At 39.3% G+C, this 18,333-nt stretch overlaps 1 protein-coding gene and 1 non-coding gene across 2 annotated transcripts; one reads left to right on the top strand and one right to left on the bottom strand.

The window, feature by feature from the left end:
- Positions 1-1,962: 1,962 nt before the first annotated feature.
- LTA4H (leukotriene A4 hydrolase) lies at positions 1,963-16,648 on the bottom strand. Its single transcript, XM_062491427.1, has 19 exons — positions 16,502-16,648; positions 15,448-15,578; positions 13,265-13,385; positions 12,731-12,799; positions 11,956-12,060; positions 9,638-9,690; positions 8,922-8,994; positions 8,465-8,605; positions 8,222-8,245; positions 7,185-7,255; positions 6,960-7,071; positions 5,991-6,135; positions 5,810-5,913; positions 5,382-5,452; positions 5,094-5,148; positions 4,171-4,266; positions 3,556-3,638; positions 2,730-2,834; positions 1,963-2,420 (listed from the first exon to the last, which is right to left on the bottom strand). Exons 1-19 carry the CDS (start codon positions 16,646-16,648, stop codon positions 2,300-2,302), a joined length of 1,827 nt encoding a protein of 608 aa, XP_062347411.1. The 3' UTR covers positions 1,963-2,299.
- Positions 16,649-16,925: 277 nt separating this feature from the next.
- Positions 16,926-16,997, top strand: TRNAD-GUC (transfer RNA aspartic acid (anticodon GUC)). The gene has a single exon. It is a non-coding gene; the product is annotated as a tRNA-Asp (tRNA).
- The last annotated feature ends 1,336 nt before the right edge of the window (positions 16,998-18,333 follow it).

Raw genomic sequence — 18,333 nt, 5'->3', positions numbered from 1 at the left:
TTTTGATCATGCTTAAGTTGAAAACATAATTTTTCATTGTGGGTAAGAAAAAGATTAATTAATTTCTACAACCTTTTCCCTTATGCTCTGGAAGATACCACTAGAACAGGTATCAACAAATACTAGGCCACAGTTGCACACTATCAAGCCTGGTGCCCCTTCCTTTGCAGACAGAAGATGCAAAGAGGAAAAGATAAGGAGATAGCTGTTGAGATGGTGCCAAAAAAAAGGTTTAGCAATAATCATATACACACAGAATCTGAAAAGACCTCTGGTTTAAAGACAAAATGGTAACAACACTTAGTCCATGCTTCCCACACTACTGTTCCTAAACAAAGGAACCACCTAGGGTTTAAATATTGTAGAGAATGTTAATATGGGATCTATTGGTCAGAGACACTGTCCCAGCACAGCTCCCTAGGACCATGCTAGAAAAAGCCATGCCTGACATAATTTTCTTTTTTTCTGATGCTGACAGCAAGAAACAAGGATTATCTGGCAGCAGGAACTCTAACTGCCAAAGCACTGTACATGATACATGGGCTTTTACAACAAAAATGCAAGTTGCAAAACTAGTGACATAAGGCATTTATAAACAAAGGACAGTTTTCATTGCAATCTGATAACTCAAACCAGATCCTGTTAACATCAGATATCCCCTCCTCTAACCAGAGCTCATGCTCACACACAGAGCTGGAGGAAGAAGGTAGCAGGGGGACTTTTGGGCTGGTTGCATTTGTCTTCCTGAGTAACCCTGCTCTCCTGGAGATGGCTGAACACCTGCCTGCCCATGGGAAGCAGTGAATTAATTCCTTATTTGACTTTGCTTGCGTGTGCAGCTTTTGCTCTATCTGTTAAATTGTCTTTATCTCAACCCATGAGTTTCCTCACTTTGACTCTTCCAGTTCTCTCCCCCACCTCACCCCATCCCATCTCTCCTGGAGAGAGTGAGCAGCTGCATGAGGATAAGTTACTGCCTGGGTTTAAACCACAAGTTGAAAGCTTATACGGATCAGAACTCAGAAGTAAATCAGCTGACAGGCTCTCCTCTCATCCTCAGTGCTAGAACTAAACCAAGCCTTTTGCCACAATTACATTGCCACTCTCCTCCCCTAAACCAGCACTTTCTGGTTTTGTTTGTCACTCCTTGATAAGGGTTATCCTTATGTCAACAGATTTAATTTATGCAAACTGATCATCTCCAGGAAAAGCAGTTCTTACCAAACTCACTGCAAGAGCCAGCCTAGAGATGGCAGCATTCACCACAGCATGATCTAAACTATTGGCTGGAACTGCTGTAACAAACACAGGAAAAGCAGCCCTCCTGCTGTTCTTGAACTTATCTCCAGTTATTATATGAGCATGAAGGGTAGTGCCCAGAACTGGTTAAAAAAATACAAATATTAAAATAATCAAACTGGGTAAGGAAAGACTAGGGGTTTAGTGCCCCCAGCAAGACTAAGTTTTGAAAATAAACAGTGGCTTGAAAAACCATTTTGGTCTTCATTGTTCACTTGGACTCATACTAAAAATTTCTCCCACAACAAAGAAGAATATATAAAACTATTAAATCAAAACTTTTTGTACAGATCAATACACAGACAAAACAGACAAGTAGGGAATGAAAAGATTTATTTTTTAGTCTTTAGCTACTTGAAGTTTCAACCACTGTGCTATGTAAAAGAATGCTGTGCACAAAGAGCTATGCCACCCACCAATTAATTTTCCAAGTTCTTCAAATCTATCACTGACAAACGGCCACATCTCAGAACAGTTTATGTGTATTCTAAAAATTTCTTGCAACGAAAACATTCTCTCAATTCCAGAAATGTAGCAATTTTGCTGCTTTAATTGGAAATGCAAAATAGAAAGCATTTTGTAGGAGAATGGATTGTAAGCAACCTCACCCCTGATGAGTAACAGTGTGCTAATTACCAAAGAGGAGGAACAGCCTCGCCCTTCATGCAACATGGCTGTGTCCATGAGGATGGGTGTTACAAAAGAGTAGGCTAGCTGGTCGAGGGGGAGAGACAGAGAAGGTATAGAGTTTTTTTGCTGGTCCTGCTGGAGTCAGAGTGTGCTAGGAAAGTCTGCAGTCAGTCTGTGAGTAGTTGGAGTCTGCTGGCAGTGCTATCTACTGCAACAGTACTGAACTTGATTTGGAAAATTAATTTTTAAGTTACATAAGTACCAAAGCAGCAGAGCATTTTATGGCATAATCAAACACACATATCAACAGTTTGGGCAATCAGTCTCTTCTTTCAGCAACACAAAAATCTCAAAGAAATCAGTATATTTGTCACTGGTCCAGCTTCAAGTCTTTGGCCACAAGCATTGAAGTGACAGGGTGCATAGAGGCTCTATGCTCCAGAAACGTCTTGACAGCCAGATCTCGACTCTTGTCAAAACCGTAAAGGTCCCTGTAAAAGGAGTGGGAAAGAGGCACCATTACAAAAATCCAGGAAAATAATACAACAGGGATTTTCCTAAGGTTTTACTTCTCCCTCTAAAGCCTTGCCTTCAGGTGCATCCTGGGACTAAGCTTTCTTCTATGCAAAAAATATTAGCAGGTGGAAAGCACTTCTGAAGATAAGCTTGTTCACAGCATACAGAGAATTCTGTATTATGCCACTTCAACATATACAATAAATGCAATTCAAGTCTTATACATTCCATTATACTGCAAATGCCTACAGCATGAGCACCTGCAATTTGGAGATTACTTTTACCTGAACAATGGTCGAGTAAACTTCATCCTGCCCTGATCTGTTGCCATTTTTAAAGCCAGAGGAATAGCTTCCTCCCACTTGGACCTGATACACAGGCGCAGCCATCTGGAGGTGAAAGAAAAAATTTGCACTTATAATTTCATTTGTGGTAGTGTGGTGGTTGGTTATCAAATGATTCTGTTCCCATAAATGCTTTGAGTACTTCTGTTCATCATAGGAATGAGATTCTAGCTAAGTTAAACATAAAATACTTAGTGTTCGACTAGCACATTACAAACATCAAGTTTTTTGTACAACAGGAAAAGACTGCAGCCAAGTTCTTCCAAAATGGAGGATTATTTTCTGCAGCTATGTATTTTTTTATGTTACAGTACTGTCCAGTTGCATCACTCAGAACTGATTTATACACCACTTGTCCAATTTGACAAATGGATAAAACAACCAACCAAGTGAAATGTCACCAGCTACCTGCATGTGCTTATTTTGTTTTAAAAATAATCTTGTTACAAGAAGTAGAAACCATAGAATATGTTTAAAATACTTTGTTACCAAGTCATCAGGTTCCTTTGCTAGCATGCCAGATTAAAATAAAGAACATCTCATCTGCTGTCCACCGAGTTCTTCCACTAGACTGTATTTGCCCAGTTCATGAATAACAGGACACCACTCTGGTAAGCGTGATACCTGCACATGCATTTACAGAACCACCACAACTAAAACCCCAAACCCTGCCCTGGTTCTGTAAAACAGGATGTCTCAGGCAAAGCAGGACACATTGTTTTATGGAAACATTTAAGATTTTAAAAGTGCCCATACTAGAACAAACCTGAATCTTATTTCAGAGTTGTTTATAGCATTGAAGTCATACACTTTCTGCATGCATTGGACATGTGACAATGGAAGAGGTGCCTGAAAAAGAAATTTTACACAGTCAGAATAAGCCAGAGGAAGGCTTCAATAATAAACAGACATTTCAATAAGAAACAGAGTAATTCAAGAAGATTAATGCTACAAGGAAACTGAAGTCCTACCATGACAAATATTTTATTTGTTCCTTTCATATTTTCAGTGTATGGAAAGGGGAAAGGAATAAATACTACCGAATTCCCACATTCTGTACTACTGAAGCATCCAAAATGAAGTATTTTTGTTTAGTTTTATTTTTAGCTTAATTCCTACATCCAATACAGACCGATTCAAACACCTCATGGTTTTGTTTTTAGCTTTCAATCCAAAATACTTGGTATATTGTTCTTTAGCTGAAGAGCCAGACAGAATAAGGGAGGCAAGGCTGAAGTTTTCACTATGCATGGTGAGAGCAGATTAATTTAGCAAAACTTAAAAGGAAAAGGGTAATTTAATTTCAAAGCACAATAGAGCTTCTATGTCTGCTTTTCTGATACCAGAATCAAGTCATCCCTACTCCCTGATGTGCATTTACCTCCAGAAGCAACAGTGCCAGGAACTCAATTAACTGATGAGATGACATTTCCTTCAGGTCTGCTGAGCTGAATGAGCCCAAATCACTTTCTTTTGCCTAAAAGAGAACAGTTACTTAATATTTAATAGGTATTTTAAAATACAATCAGGTGTATTTTTCTGTTTTGATATCCACACTTACCATCGAGCCATTTCACTTAAAGAAGATACTGATTTGTATCTGTCCAGAATGTTACAACAAAGGGAAGGGAGGGACTTAAGCTGCTGTCTGATTTGTTTGTATTCTTCACTTATTTTCTCTCCACTGATCTTTTTATCTCTTTGTGTTAGTTAAGTGAAAAATCAAATACTTTTTTAATAAAAAAAGAAAGAAAGTTAGAAGATAGGATTCAAGTACAGTGAAAAGCCACAGAAGTAACAAAAGGAAGGTATGCTGAATTCTCTACTAGTTGTATGACTTTTATGCTTCAAACTAGGAGAAAATTATGTGGCATTAATTAATATACTTTATGTACCAGTTTTTGAAGAGAGATCCATGCTAACTTCAGTATACCATACAGGACCTACTGCTAATACAATATAACCAGTAATGTAGAGGTACCCTGGCACTTGTTTTTAAATCAAGCCACAATATCAGGGTTTCAGAAAGAGTATCTTCCATTTGGTTACTACATATGTATAACAAGATGTTTGCTCTGTGCCTTGTTAAAATATGGACTTCACAGACAGGATTCACTCTTAATCTTCTGACTCTGTGATGGAGGTCTACCCTAGGAAATGCAAAATCCCTGGCAGCCATACTGTGACTATAAATACACACACTCTCAACAAATGAGAGATTTCAGAAAAGAATAGCTCACTTTGTGTAACAAAAAGAATTAGCTTTTCAAGACAGAGACACTTGAGCATTCTTGAAACACTCACTTGGACCCATCTTTGGCTCAAGGCAACGCAAGCATTTGATAGTGTCATATCATACCTGTCAAATATTAAAAACAAAGATTCACATAACGAAATAACCAGAGAATAAAAGACTCAAAACATTAACAAGTGACTATTTTTACTGCTATACACATCTATATAGTACTAGGCCATTTTCCAATAAAACATTTATAAGACTCTCATCATGTTTACAAACTGCTTCATGACTGTTAGGAAAATCACATGCAATCTGGAGAAGGAAAAGATGAACTACAAAAGAGTGCAGCTTACGTAGGCTTCACTGGTGGCATTCCTGGAGCATGAAACCATGAGTTCCAGTCAACTTTATCAAGAATATCTACCTACAAAGGTATACAAAGCCTTATTAAATTTTAAATGTGATTTTAGGATTGTTTTTTTTTGAGAAAACTAAATCTAGTTTCAATCTTTTTATTTGTTTTGATAACATTCCTCCAACTACCCTGAAGAATCCTACAAAGATTACTTCAAAACAAAGCATTCCCCTCTAAGAAAAAAAAAAAGGCATAAAAGGTATAATAATGCAAACCAATCTTCATAAAATGACAGATTACATCATATTAAGTTCTTGAAATAAAGAAAAGAAATATGAAGAACTGGTCTTTAAATAAGTTCTGACCCAAGTAATAATTTCACATAATTAAAAGATTTTAAGCAAACAGTTTTAAATATTACCCAACCTTGTCCTTGAAGTAGGAGTACAAAAACTTCTTCCAGTCCTCCGTTACAATGCTCTTATAAGCAAAATTCTGAACATAAGCCTTCAAGAAGCCAATGAAGACATCTAACAAAAAAGAATATGTTTTAGTGTTTGAAATTAAGATGGAAAACAAAACCATATAAAATCTGACTAATGCTTACCTGGTCCTCCAAGGAGCTGCTCAAGGTAAAAAAGCAAAGCAAAGCCTTTCTCATATGGCACAGATGAATAGGCAACATCAGGATCTACTTCATCCAGATTAATGATGAGGTTAGTTACAGAATTTTTATCTCCAAGAGTATTTATCTGTGTCAAAGACACAAGAACACTTATTAATCTAGGAAAACTGGCACTCCCACAGATCTGTACTAATTCTATTTATAAAGGTATAAACCATCCAAAACTGAGACAGCTTCATTTCAAAGCATTCTCCTCCTTTTCCCTCAAGTTCTGAATCTGCGCAAACCTTAGATTGCTAAAATTTAGAATCAACCACCCAATGCTTCAACTGCCTCAAAGCAGTTAATTACTACCATGTCTATCATAACCATGAGCACCTATTAGTCTGGCTATATTTATCCCCTTATTATCAAACTATTTGAACTATATCATTAAGCCTGTGAATTTAAAACCTCTGTTGACAGAAGGAGAAGTGCCAGCAAAACTTCAGCTCTGGATATGGGCAAAACAACTTCAGGATGCTCAGGGAACTAGTGAGATATCACAGACTAGAAATCTGAAAACTAAAGTTTCATTATGCTACCAAAACACAACCATCTTAGACAGTAAGAAATCAGTTGCTTGCACGAGGCATTGGAAATTCCAATGGTCACAGCTGCAGATAATTTTGATACACTTTCAGCTGCTTATCAGAACGTTAACAGGCAATACTGCAATTTAGCCACACCCAGAAGAACCAGAAGAGGTTGTAAAAATGTTCATCTTTACAGAAAATCTTAAAGCAATTCAAAAAGCTTTATCTAATCTGAGTATATCAAGATATTACCTCGGGTAGCAATCAAACACCTTGGAATCAAAGTGGTTCATCCTCTAGTAAGAAAGCATTAGGAAAGCTGACTAGACAAATTTTATTTATGAGAAACACACATGATAACTTTAAAACTATTTACGGTATTCTGCAGCTCTCGCCAACCTCCTAGGGCCTGGAAGTGCCTGAACTGCTCACCAAACAACCGACCACCAATCCTGCGTTCCAGGTACACAGTATGACCCTCATTCAGCCTGCAAAGACATCGATGAAGTCAGCACTGGTAGGATGGCAAAATGAATTTAGTCAGTCTCTCTACAGATTAAGTTTAAAATATGATTTGCATTGCGTTGAACATCATACCCACCAAAAATGCTCCCATGTTTTGTTGGTTACCAAGTTTCCTGTCCAGCTATGAGAGATTTCATGTGCAATAACCTAAAACACAAAAACAGATCCACCATTTAGATTTCTCTGGAAAAAAAACATCAAATCCCAACCGAAAGAATAAAATGTTGATGGGATCTCATTTGTTATGTTATGCTCACAAAGTCAGTTAGCATTCATAGTTACGTAGACCTACCCATATGAATTTCAAGGAGAGGACCAACACTACCTTAGGCTAACAGAAACAATTTTCAATGTCCAGACTGCAAGTCATGGGGCCATACTGATCAACAAAAATAATTCCTCTGGCAGCTTGGTGTAGGCAACTTGCCTATTAAACCATATTTCAGAATACAGAATACCAAGTGAAGAACTAGTACTGCTTTCCCACCTAAGCAACTTCTGCGGTGGGAAAGCTAATTATGCATGATACATAAAAAGTATCCATGTCAAATATTTCAGTATTCTTGGTTTAAGACAATCTTCTTTTTTTAAGTTTAGAAGTACATCAGCCTAGTAAAAAGACTTAGCAATAAAATTACATTCAGAGTATTCAATTTGCAGGGGGAAAAAAGGATTTACTCAAACCGTACTCATTATTTCTACTTTTGAGAAACCTTACATAATGGGAGTTCAAGTGCACAGACACACAGAGAAAGAAGTTATCTCCTAACAATTTCAATGAGTCCAATTCAGTTGTGATTTTTAAACATATCTATAGACAGGTGTTGTGGTTAACAGGATGGGAAAAGAGTTATGGAAGGAGCTAACCTCAGCCAGCCCCCTATGTACACAGGCACTCATTTCCATCTGACCATTATACAAAATAGATACGTCTCCAGTTTTACAGAGTTTACTCAAAACTAACCCTTCACTTTTGTAAGGGTTCTTGAGTTACTGCCTTAACTTTTAATTTCCCCAATGAAAAGAGACCAAGTTTTCAGGTATTTATTATAAAGAAATTAAGATACATCTTTAAGTCATGTCCTTGAAGAGATGAACCTATTTTTGACTTACGTTTGATAGAGATCGATCACCTGCCTAAAAATAAAAGGGAAAGACAAGTTAGTTGTTAGGTTCAAGTCAACCTCAAAATAGATAATTTGATCATTTCTTGTATGATCCCTAACTCCAAAGGAGGCAGGAACGTTTACAGGTCTTTCTAGGAAGAAGATTAATCCAATTTGTGCATTAATATCTATCAGTTGATTGATATGCAAGCCCTAAGGAAAAGCTGACTTTCATCACTGCTATACTTACCAGCAGTGTTGGAGTTACAAAAGTAAGACAAGGATTCTCCATACCACCATAAGGAAAAGAAGGTGGTAAGACTAACAAATCATACTGTCCCCAAACATAAGGTCCTGCCAAATCTTCTGCTGTTTTCAGCATAGCTTCAGCCTGAAACAAGAATTCACATTAGTTTCTAAGATGATTTCTGACTACAAACACTGAACAAATAATAAGCTATTCATACCATATTTAATTCCCGCTCACCCTGGCAAGTCCCACATGTAAAACAAGTCTGGGAGTGTATCAGTATATATTTTCAGTCCTAAGTTTGTGATGCAATAGAATAGCAGCATTTTGTGGGATGGGAGGTAGAGAAAGGAGAACTAAAGATGAACAAAACAGTGAACTGTAGTCTGTTTCTTTTCCAATACTATGTGAAATACTTATCTTACAACATTGACTTTTGTTGCTGTTAATGACTCACCTCAGAAAATTCATAGGCTGATTTATCCACTAGCTCCTTTTCAGCCCACACCAGTGTCCTTGGGCCAATCTTTCTGTTGAAAGTAAAAATAAATGCCAATAAGACAGTACGAACCAGAAGTAATTCTATGGAAAACTTACACAGACAGCATATGTTTAACTCTGCTCTTGAGTAACCCACGTTGCAGAGGAAACTCATTAGAGAGTCTTTATCTGCTTTTACTCTCCACTGCTGAAGCAAAGGCTTAGAAAACAAAACAAACAACCTTCATGCATCGTTCAGCACAAAAGAAGAAGAAAACCACTTACAGATTTTTAAATGCTTTCAAGACCTAATATAAAAGCATTATTGTGGCCTAGATAAACACAATCTTGTGCCAATGAGAAATGAAGCTGAAGCAATACTTTTCTGCTTTTTGTACACGACAAGGCTTATCTGTTAACTAGGAAAGAAGACCTATTCCCTGTGCTAAATTGTAACCACTAAGGGCTTTTTTCAGGTCCAAGCTCTTTATGCTGTTTCTCTAATTTACAGCAAAAGTAAAAAAAGTTATTCAAGAGCAAATCAAGATACACACAGTTTGATACAAACACACACGTTAACTGAATCTCTAAGACCCTTTAAATTTAGAAATAAGACCAAGAAACAAGTTTTTTAAAAAAATCAGAAGATTTATCGTGCTTATTAACATTTATGCACTGTATAGATTCACTCACCTACTTTCTAAAGCTCCAACCACTAAAGCAAACAAGTAGCAAGGTATGGGAACCTAGTGGAGAACATGAGAAAAATAAAGAAATCTTATTTGTAATGTCAGTTTTCATACTAATGACTCAGAGAAGAACAAACAAAGAAGTTTTCCTCCATAGTTTCCTGCCTTAATGGCAGGCACTGTTTTTTCAAAAATATTGTTCTTTCTCCCTGAATGATATTCCTTTATCTACAGGATGTACTGGCTTCACAGATGTTTCAGGCAAAATCCACAAAACTGTAAGTATCATCTCTATTTGAAAAAATCTGCATTAAAAATTCCTGCTGGTTTGGTTTCTCTTCAAAAGAAAGTCTGTTTTCCATATTCATTTCAGTTTCACTAAATTTTATGGAAGGAGAAGCTAAGAGATACTGCTCAGATAAAGGGCAGTTTTATCACGCAGAACGATGCAGGTAATGAAGCAAACAAGAATATTTATGGATATAAATACATTAAATACAAAAGATTCAGGGAAAATCAGAATGTATATATTTGATTTCCTTGTTTAGAGTTAAAACAAACTCTAAATATTTGTAATTTCAATGAAAAAACTCTTAACTGAGGTATCTTTATAGAGAACTGCTTTCTTCAAGTGTTATGGAAAGAAAAGGGATAATACAGACATCCCTGTAAAAGTTCCACTTTATCTGACTAAACAGCAAGTAAGACTTTAATCGTAATTAGTTGGAGACACAATTTAAAAAAATTTTATTCCACTATTATCCCCAAACCATTTAAATATTGTCTATTAAAATACCTATAGCATAATGTGTGTTTTAATTTTACCTACTAATCCACAGAACATATTATTGAAAAGAACAAAGTCCCCTGACTTATGTTATAGACAAGTTACTAGGAGACTATCAATACACCCAACATTTTGATGTCCAATTTGACATTTGAATTTCAAAATGTCAAAATATCAATGACTGTTGGGTTGCAGAATCATTTTTACAGAGGTTGCTCTTTACTACCCTTCTTTCCAGCCTGGCTATGCAGGAGCAGAAGTAGTTTCAGATAAGCTCAGCAACATACATATCCAAGAGCTTGATGCATTTGCCTTTTTCATCTGTGGAAACTGCTTCCAACAAATCAGTGTCTACGTCAGGCCATGTGTGTGTCCTTCTTCATGTCTTTTTTCACTTATGATTTTGTGCTTAATGCATTTTTTTTAAGTAAATACACGTCATTTAAAAAAAAAAAAACAATGGTTTTCTGTACCAGAAAGTGTAGTATAATTTAAATTACACAAAATGTTATTTCTTTTACACGTCCATCAAGCTTATCAACAATTTATTCCTAGATAACATTCATCTCTGGATTACACAGACAACATAGAAGTCTTCTGTACTAGACTAGCGTGGCAAATGTTTTGGCTGCACAGAGAGGGCAGAGCACTGCTTACTGATGAGCTCATAGATAAGGGAACTGTTTTTTCCCCTCTCTCAGGTTTCATAAAGCAGCCAAATCAAACCAAACAGCTGCTGCAGTTCATAGTAGATTCCCCTCCTCTCCTCCAGTCACATCACACCATTTCTCTTTGCAATCATTCAGTGTCAACAGCCCAGATCTTACGTTAATTTTATCTGCTTGTTCAGCAAAATGAACAGCTCACCAAAAGAGCCCATAAACACCAGAACTGTAACCCAAAAATCTGTAAGAACAAAAATGTCAGCAGAGTAAATCAAGACTGCTGCATTACGGGCACTGGAATCATTAGACCAGCTGCATGACTTAAAAAAACTTCCAGAGAATAGCAGTCTTTAATTCACTGGAAATATTTTCCATAGAAACCAAAGTAAAAAAAAAAAAAAAAAAAAAAAAAAAGAGTAAGAATCTGTTAAGAATCTGTTGTCAGAATTTGCCCAACTTCAAGCTAAAAATTGGTTCTGACTTTAAGTTTCACTGCTTAGGTCTTAGCGATCTTAAAATTTGCAGGGTCTGTTTTCCAAAACTTGCTCCCATATTATTTGCATCTGCACTATTTTCCAAGAATCCGTGCAGACAGAAAGGGTTTTATCAGGGCTAGTTCTGAGTATTAAAACGTTTTCAAATTAGCTTTCCAGGGAATTCCAAAAAAGACCAGTAAACACCACCAGCACTTACTGGTTGTCTTCTCAGAGCTGGAGCTCCATTATGGCTCATATTTCTCTCAGAGTGGGAGAGACCCGTGGTGAGCCACATGGTTTACGGACGACATGCAAACCACACCTGGGGCGATTGCGAGCCGCCCAGGTGAGCAGTAAGGTGCTGTGCAGCCATTTCCTAGCCCGGAGCACTTACGTTCTGGCTGAAGCGGTAAATCTTGCGAGCGCTGTCCTCGGGGTCGGGCGCCTCTCCATCGCGATTAGCGCTCATCAGAGCCACCAGCTCCTTTGGGACGGATATCTGAAAGGGCACCCAGCCATAAGCAGTGCAGCTGGCACTCAGCATTGCACCACGTACTACAAGCAGTTGATAACAAAGAGTAGCCCAGATTTGTTCTGTTGTTAGGTCATCTAGGCCAAACAGAACATGAGGCATATGGAAAATGTTGTCCTGAAGACAGGCAATATTGAATTAATCAGAAGAGTACCTCCAACAGAAGTTAAAAGGCTCACTTTCTTCAGACAACTGAATTATAATGTCACAATGCGCATCTATCTTGTTTCTTGCTTCAACTATTTACACCAAATATCCCTTAACTGTATACCAGAATATATTACTTAAGGCATACATGAGAGCCATTTTAACTAATTTTTACTTTACAGCACTCTTTGCTGTCTTATTGTCAGTTTTTCCTGATTTTAGAGCGTATTTCTTTCGTACTATTGCATTTTTATTTCCTTTTGCATATAGATACATAACAATGAAAAAAGAGTTGATACATACAAAAAGGAAATGGTAAAGTTAGAGAACTTCCACAGGGAAGATAGGCACTTCCACATTAAGCTGAAAGTCGACATTCTGGTTTTATATCAGGCCACATGCTGGGAGCTACCAAAAAATCCTGACCAATAAAAATTCACGCATTGTAGCAGTTGTCTTCAGTTAAGACACATGACTTAGGTTCATCTACCTCTGCATAGTAAGTTAGTTTCACAGCAGGTGTGTCTTGGCATGGAAAAATGGCTCTGCAGTGGATAGCCTAGAGAGAGAGAAAGGAAAAAGAGATTAAACAAAACTGTCTTTCTAATGTAGAGGACTAAAAATAAATCAACAAATACACTATAGTGGAAGTCTGTACAGCTCCTCCAGAGAATTCATTGTCTATAAACCAATACTTCTATCGCTTAGAGCTTACAGGCTTTGTAAAAGGAATAATAGTAGGTAAGGCAGATCAATAGCCACAGTAAAGGTTGTAAAGGACTGTATTTTCTCCAACAAGAATAGTGGAGAGGGTAAAGCAGCTCCAGAATTGCCAGACTGTGAACATATAACAAAATCTCAACGACATCCTGACATTAAGTGTTTTCATTTAGGACCTTTCAGACACAGCTAGAAGTTACAGGCTACTGTTTTCTCCCCTTTCTAGCCTTCTTTTCCAGTTCTTTAGAAACCAAGGGAAATTATGGTGGTATGTCAACAAGTTTGAAAAAAAAAAGAACTCAACCTGGCACTGGCTGAAGAGAAATGGGTGCTTTTTTCCAGAAGTTTGCTCTGGAGTAAACCACTGGAGAGCTGAAGATTGTGGAGAGCTTTCAAAAGAAATTTCAACAATTGCTTCTTGTCCCCTGTATAATAAAGAACACAGTCAGACTGTTTTGACACAAATCCTGATCACACTGAAATTCCTCTGCAAAGATGTCTGGAAAATAGGTCTGCAGCACTGTCTCAAAAGCATTAAAAGTGAGAACAAGTATCATATTAAAAGCAATTGTTCCCTTTCAATTATGGTATTAAAAAATGGCTATCTTATTTCAACTTTTACATCCCAAGGCACTTTTATTATTGTTTTTACTGACTGGAAACTTCTCCTCTTCTCTCTTAAAGGAGAGCACAGACCTTTTCTTTAAGCTATTTGGGCCATCTACATGCATATACTTTTGTCACAGCTAAGTAACCTTGTACATGTAAGTGTAAAAAAGCCTCTGCAATACACAAACAAAAAGGGGAAAAACCCTACATAAGAAGATACATTACTGGATAACATAGAATAAGTTTTATAAGAATAAAAAAAATATATTTTGCACCCAATATTAATGTTCTGCAAGTATTATCCTTAAGAAAAAAACACCCTGAAAATTATCAATAATTACAGAATTAAATCCTATTAACAGTAGGGGTTAACAAGAAAAATAATGTTCAGATTTTATTCACGGTTTCAGACCAGTGTCAAGTAAAAACTAACAGTTATGTGTAAGACAGGTATCAGTTTGCTAACAAGAGAACACACACAAACCTGACACATTCATACTCTTATTTATCAAAAACGTATCTTAGCCATCACTGACACCCAAAGCACATGAAAGTACTTGCTTCTGTTCTCAGAAAGTTCCAGATTATACACGCAACTCTTGGAATAAACAATGCAGCCATAAATCAGAACAAGCTTCAGCTAATCAGAGGAGTTGGACCCTAGATAAACTGATCAGGTGTACATATCTGGTCTATAACCAGCATTCCAAAGTACATATTAGACAAGAAAAGAGAAAATAACTGGCTTTACCATCAGGCACATTGGTTTCCGAACAATCAAACTTCCAGTTGTTAACTCCCACCCTTTCCTATCGCTGTTTTATTGATAGTTACATGGGGGACTATTCTCAGACAAGATTATGAATTCTTGCAATCACAACTCATACCTCCCATTTTTTTTTTCTTAACTGGAAATTTAGCACTTAAAAAAAAAAAGTCAGCTGAAAGTCAAACAAAAGAAACAGGCCTATATTTCTGAAGTACTCTATTTGTTTAATTTCATAACAGACCAGAAGTGTGTCTCCAGAAGGGATAGCTATTTTATAACATTCCTTTCTCTTCCTCATTATTAGTGTTTTTTTAATTGCACTAATTCAGAGTATAACATTAAAAAAAAAGCTTGCAAATCAGACTTAACTGAGTTTCCAGAGGCAGCAACAAGTCTAAAGACCAAACAATAAGAAGTAGGAAGTAACTTAATATTCAATTATACTCAAACAAGGGAACTTACACAATCACAGCTTTCAGCTTCAGCACCATGGAGGACTGAGTTACAATATACAAAGCAAACCACCAAAACCATATTGTAATTTGGCAGCAGCTTTTTAATTCATGCACCTTAAGAGGTAGACAATGGTTAGCTCACTCTTCAACATGAGGCCAAAATTTCCAGTTCCAGTTTTAAGGGACTTGGACTTTGCAAAGTCAACAAAATAAAACTTTGATGATTTGATAGCATGCTTCTATCTAATCATAGTGGCAACCTGAAGTTCCACAGAAATGCAGAACCTGCCCTTGTATAAAAGAAGCTGCAACGGGGGCTGTAGCTCCATGTGCCCCATACTGTAATAATTCTGAACCAGGTAGTTAAAGCAGAAACAATAGTACTGATGAGAGGCACTGGAAAAATTGTGATACATTACACATCATTTTGCTACTTAGTTTTAAAAAGTAATTTCGTACATGATACAAGGTCTGGGGACAGGTACAAGCACTCCCAAAGTTTTGACTAATTAAAGCCAAATATGATATTAATCTACAAATTAATGCAATACCCCAAGTCCCTTAGCAAGCTTTACTCAACAATCCTACAAGCAGACAAGCAGTTTATACAGTGCATTTTGAAAACCACCTAAAAGAACAGTCAAAACTGTGTACCTTCTTAGTTCATTTGGAAATGTGATTTCTAGGGGGGTCCCCTTGAAACTGTGCTTTTCTCCAAAAGCAAACTTTGCATCCTGTCCATTTACAGTCACTTTAAATACCTGCACATCTCTTGTATCCAGGACCTGTGATAAAGAACATATTGCATACTAGTTAAATAGTGTAATAATAAATGCAGCACTATGAAATCTTAAACAAAAGTCTCTCTGAAGCAAAAGGTATTTTCTAAGTAAAACCAGAAAAGGTGACTAACTGTGTTGACTGCAAGGAGCCAGCATTTTAAGAGAGCAGCACGGAACTGGGAAAGCTGGAGGAGAAAGAGGAGGTAAACCAACTTCTGACCATAGAAGTGAGTTTACTAAGAAAAACTACAAAGGTAACAACTTCACAGTACTGCTATGGAGTGAGGAGAACGGTATAAAAGCCCCTAAGGGCTAAGGCTTCCATCCAGGAACACACCACTGCGAATCTAGACCTTCATGCAATGGAAGATCAATTAAATAGAGCAGTACTAATTTTTAGCACGAACGAGGCGTTACTCTTTATTACTAACAGGACTGGGCTTTTTTCCTAAACAAAATAAGCGCTAGCCACCAAAGAATTGCATGGAGTCAGCATGAGAAAAGCCCACAAGCATATACTGCGAAGTTTAAGAGGTTCACACGCTTATTTGCAGAGATTACAGAGAAAGCAGCGGGCATAACGAAACACACAGGCGAAAAACCCCTACATCTAGATTTCCAGGGATTTATTGCCATCTTTTCGGCAGCACGCTCTTCGCCGTTTTAAAGGGAAAGAGACAGAGTCCTGCCCTTCTCTTGCGCACCGCGCCGGTTCTGGGGGGTAAGCGGGAACCGGGAGCTGCCAGGCTCCGGCCGAGCAGCAGGCAGGGGCGGCGGGACCGGGGAGGGCCGAGCGGCGGCAGGGAGGGAAGGAGGGACCGGGAGGATGGGGGAGAAGGGAAGGACGGGGGAGAAGGGAAGGCGGCGCCGGCGCGGGCTCCCTCCGGGCTCGCCCCTCACGGTCCGCGGGGTCCCCCCGCCCTTACCAGGCAGCGCAGCGCCTCGCGCTCCGCGCGCGCGGTGAGGGCGGCCGTGCCCCGCAGCGCCCGCGCGCCGAAGTCCACGCGGCAGCGCAGGTGGAGGTGCCGCGTGAGGCAGCACGCGGGAGACGCGAACGAGCTCGGGTCCGCCATCGCTCCGCGCGCCGTGCGCCCGCCCTGCCCGGCCGTGCCACCGCGGGCAGCGCAGAGCCCGCCGAGGAGAGGGCAGGGGAGGCCCCTGGGAGGTGTAGTGCCGCCCTCCGCGCGGAGAGGGCGGGGGAACGGTGTGCGAACTACAGGATCCATGGTGCATTGCGAGAAAGGCGGGGCGGGCGGCCCGAGAAACGTGGTTGGTCCGAGCTGGTGTTCGCCAGGCAGCGAGCAATGAAATAGAATATGTGCTGTGCGGAAAAAACACCCGACGTACAGTTCCTCGTTAGTATAGTGGTAAGTATCCCCGCCTGTCACGCGGGAGACCGGGGTTCGATTCCCCGACGGGGAGGTACAGTTTTTTTTCTCTCAGCCGCCTCTGCCCAAGAGGCAAATATTGATTTTTTTTTTTTGGGAAAACAAAGCTGTTCCCAGACAGCTGTAGGAAAAGCGTTGAGATTCTGAAACAGAAGAACAGAACAAAACCTATCCGGGTCTGGCTGCCTACCTTCTCCTCGGTAGGGGTAGCTGCAGGGTCTCGCAAGGTCAGCTGCAGAACTGAGAGCAGGCACAGGGAAACTATTTCCTCATTTTATTGGCTCAAAAAGCTGAATAAAGGGATTAAACCTTTCAAAAGCATTCACCCTTTTTCTAATATCGAGATGGGAAAAAACCCAACCCAGCCTCACCCGAGTCAGAAACAGTGAAACAGGCACAGGAGAAGAGGGAAGGTGGAAGGCCAGAGGCCATGTCCTGGCTTGCGGTAACACAGCCTGACATTTTTGTCCTCAAAGTGAGAACTTCAGTGATCGGAAAGCCCCGAGGCTCCACTGGATCCCGGCTGGAGCCCGTAGGTGCGCTAGCTAAGAGTGATGTTAAGAGTGCCCTAGCATCAGTGCTTGCCTTTACTTAGTGTCACTGAAAATGCTTTTTTAGGCACCCCCTCTTTTTTAATAATTTTTCCATAAATCTATTTATTTATTTATTTATTGCACAGTTCAGCATGAAGATAGTAAAGGAGATCTCCTGTCTGTGGGAAGTCAGCAGATGCTGAGCAGTAACATGATCACCCAAGTTTCTCTTTTTCCAAGTCAGGAAATAGCTCCATGGCCAATTGCACATAAAAGGAGAAAGGAATTAGAAGCCAAGGCAAAAGACCAAGACACCCAGCTGTGAGGGGTGCAGAATGCATCTGCCTGGTGTTCAGAGCAGGAGGCTGGTGAGACCTGCCCTGGCTTTGTGCACTCAGTTTCAGTAAAATTAATTTGATGACCTGAACTGCACACTGAAAGCTGTACCATGAGCAACCTTGCATCAGCCACCCAACCAGCAATAAGCACTCAAGTGTGATTATGCACAAGAGAAATTTTCTCTGTGTAATAAGAGCCAGGAGACAACTTGACAGAAAAGTCTGCCAATGAAGGGCAATTACTTTTAACACAGCATTGCTGGAAACCATGAACATGTAATGGCAAATGCAGAATCTAAGCCTTGTCACTCTCAGAAATTGGTTTCTGGAGCAGCACGCCTTCAGCCCAAGTGTGCACAGCCATAGGAGCAGCACACCAGGAGCTGGGGGGAGCTGAGGGCACAGGAGGAATGCTAGGCTTGATGTACTGTGCAAGACCAAGAGATGGTTTCTGTGTGCTCATCAGCTGATGGCAAAGCCCATGGGCCTCTCAAGAGCA

This window comes from Cinclus cinclus, chromosome 4 (genome assembly GCF_963662255.1).
Source record: "Cinclus cinclus chromosome 4, bCinCin1.1, whole genome shotgun sequence".
Lineage (NCBI taxonomy): Eukaryota > Metazoa > Chordata > Aves > Passeriformes > Cinclidae > Cinclus > Cinclus cinclus.
Note: the sequence above shows the minus strand (reverse complement) of the source record. Positions and strands in the feature narration are given on the sequence as shown.

Coding starts and splice junctions, on each gene's coding strand:
- LTA4H (XM_062491427.1), bottom strand. CDS start 16,648: ATGGCGGACCCGAGCTCGTTCGCGTCTCCCGCGTGCTGCCTCACGCGG. Junction 12,061..12,730: donor AACTAACTTACTATGCAGAG/GTAGATGAACCT, acceptor GTGCCCTTTCAG/ATATCCGTCCCAAAGGAGCT. Junction 9,691..11,955: donor TTTACCGCTTCAGCCAGAAC/GTAAGTGCTCCG, acceptor GTTCTCCACTAG/GTTCCCATACCTTGCTACTT.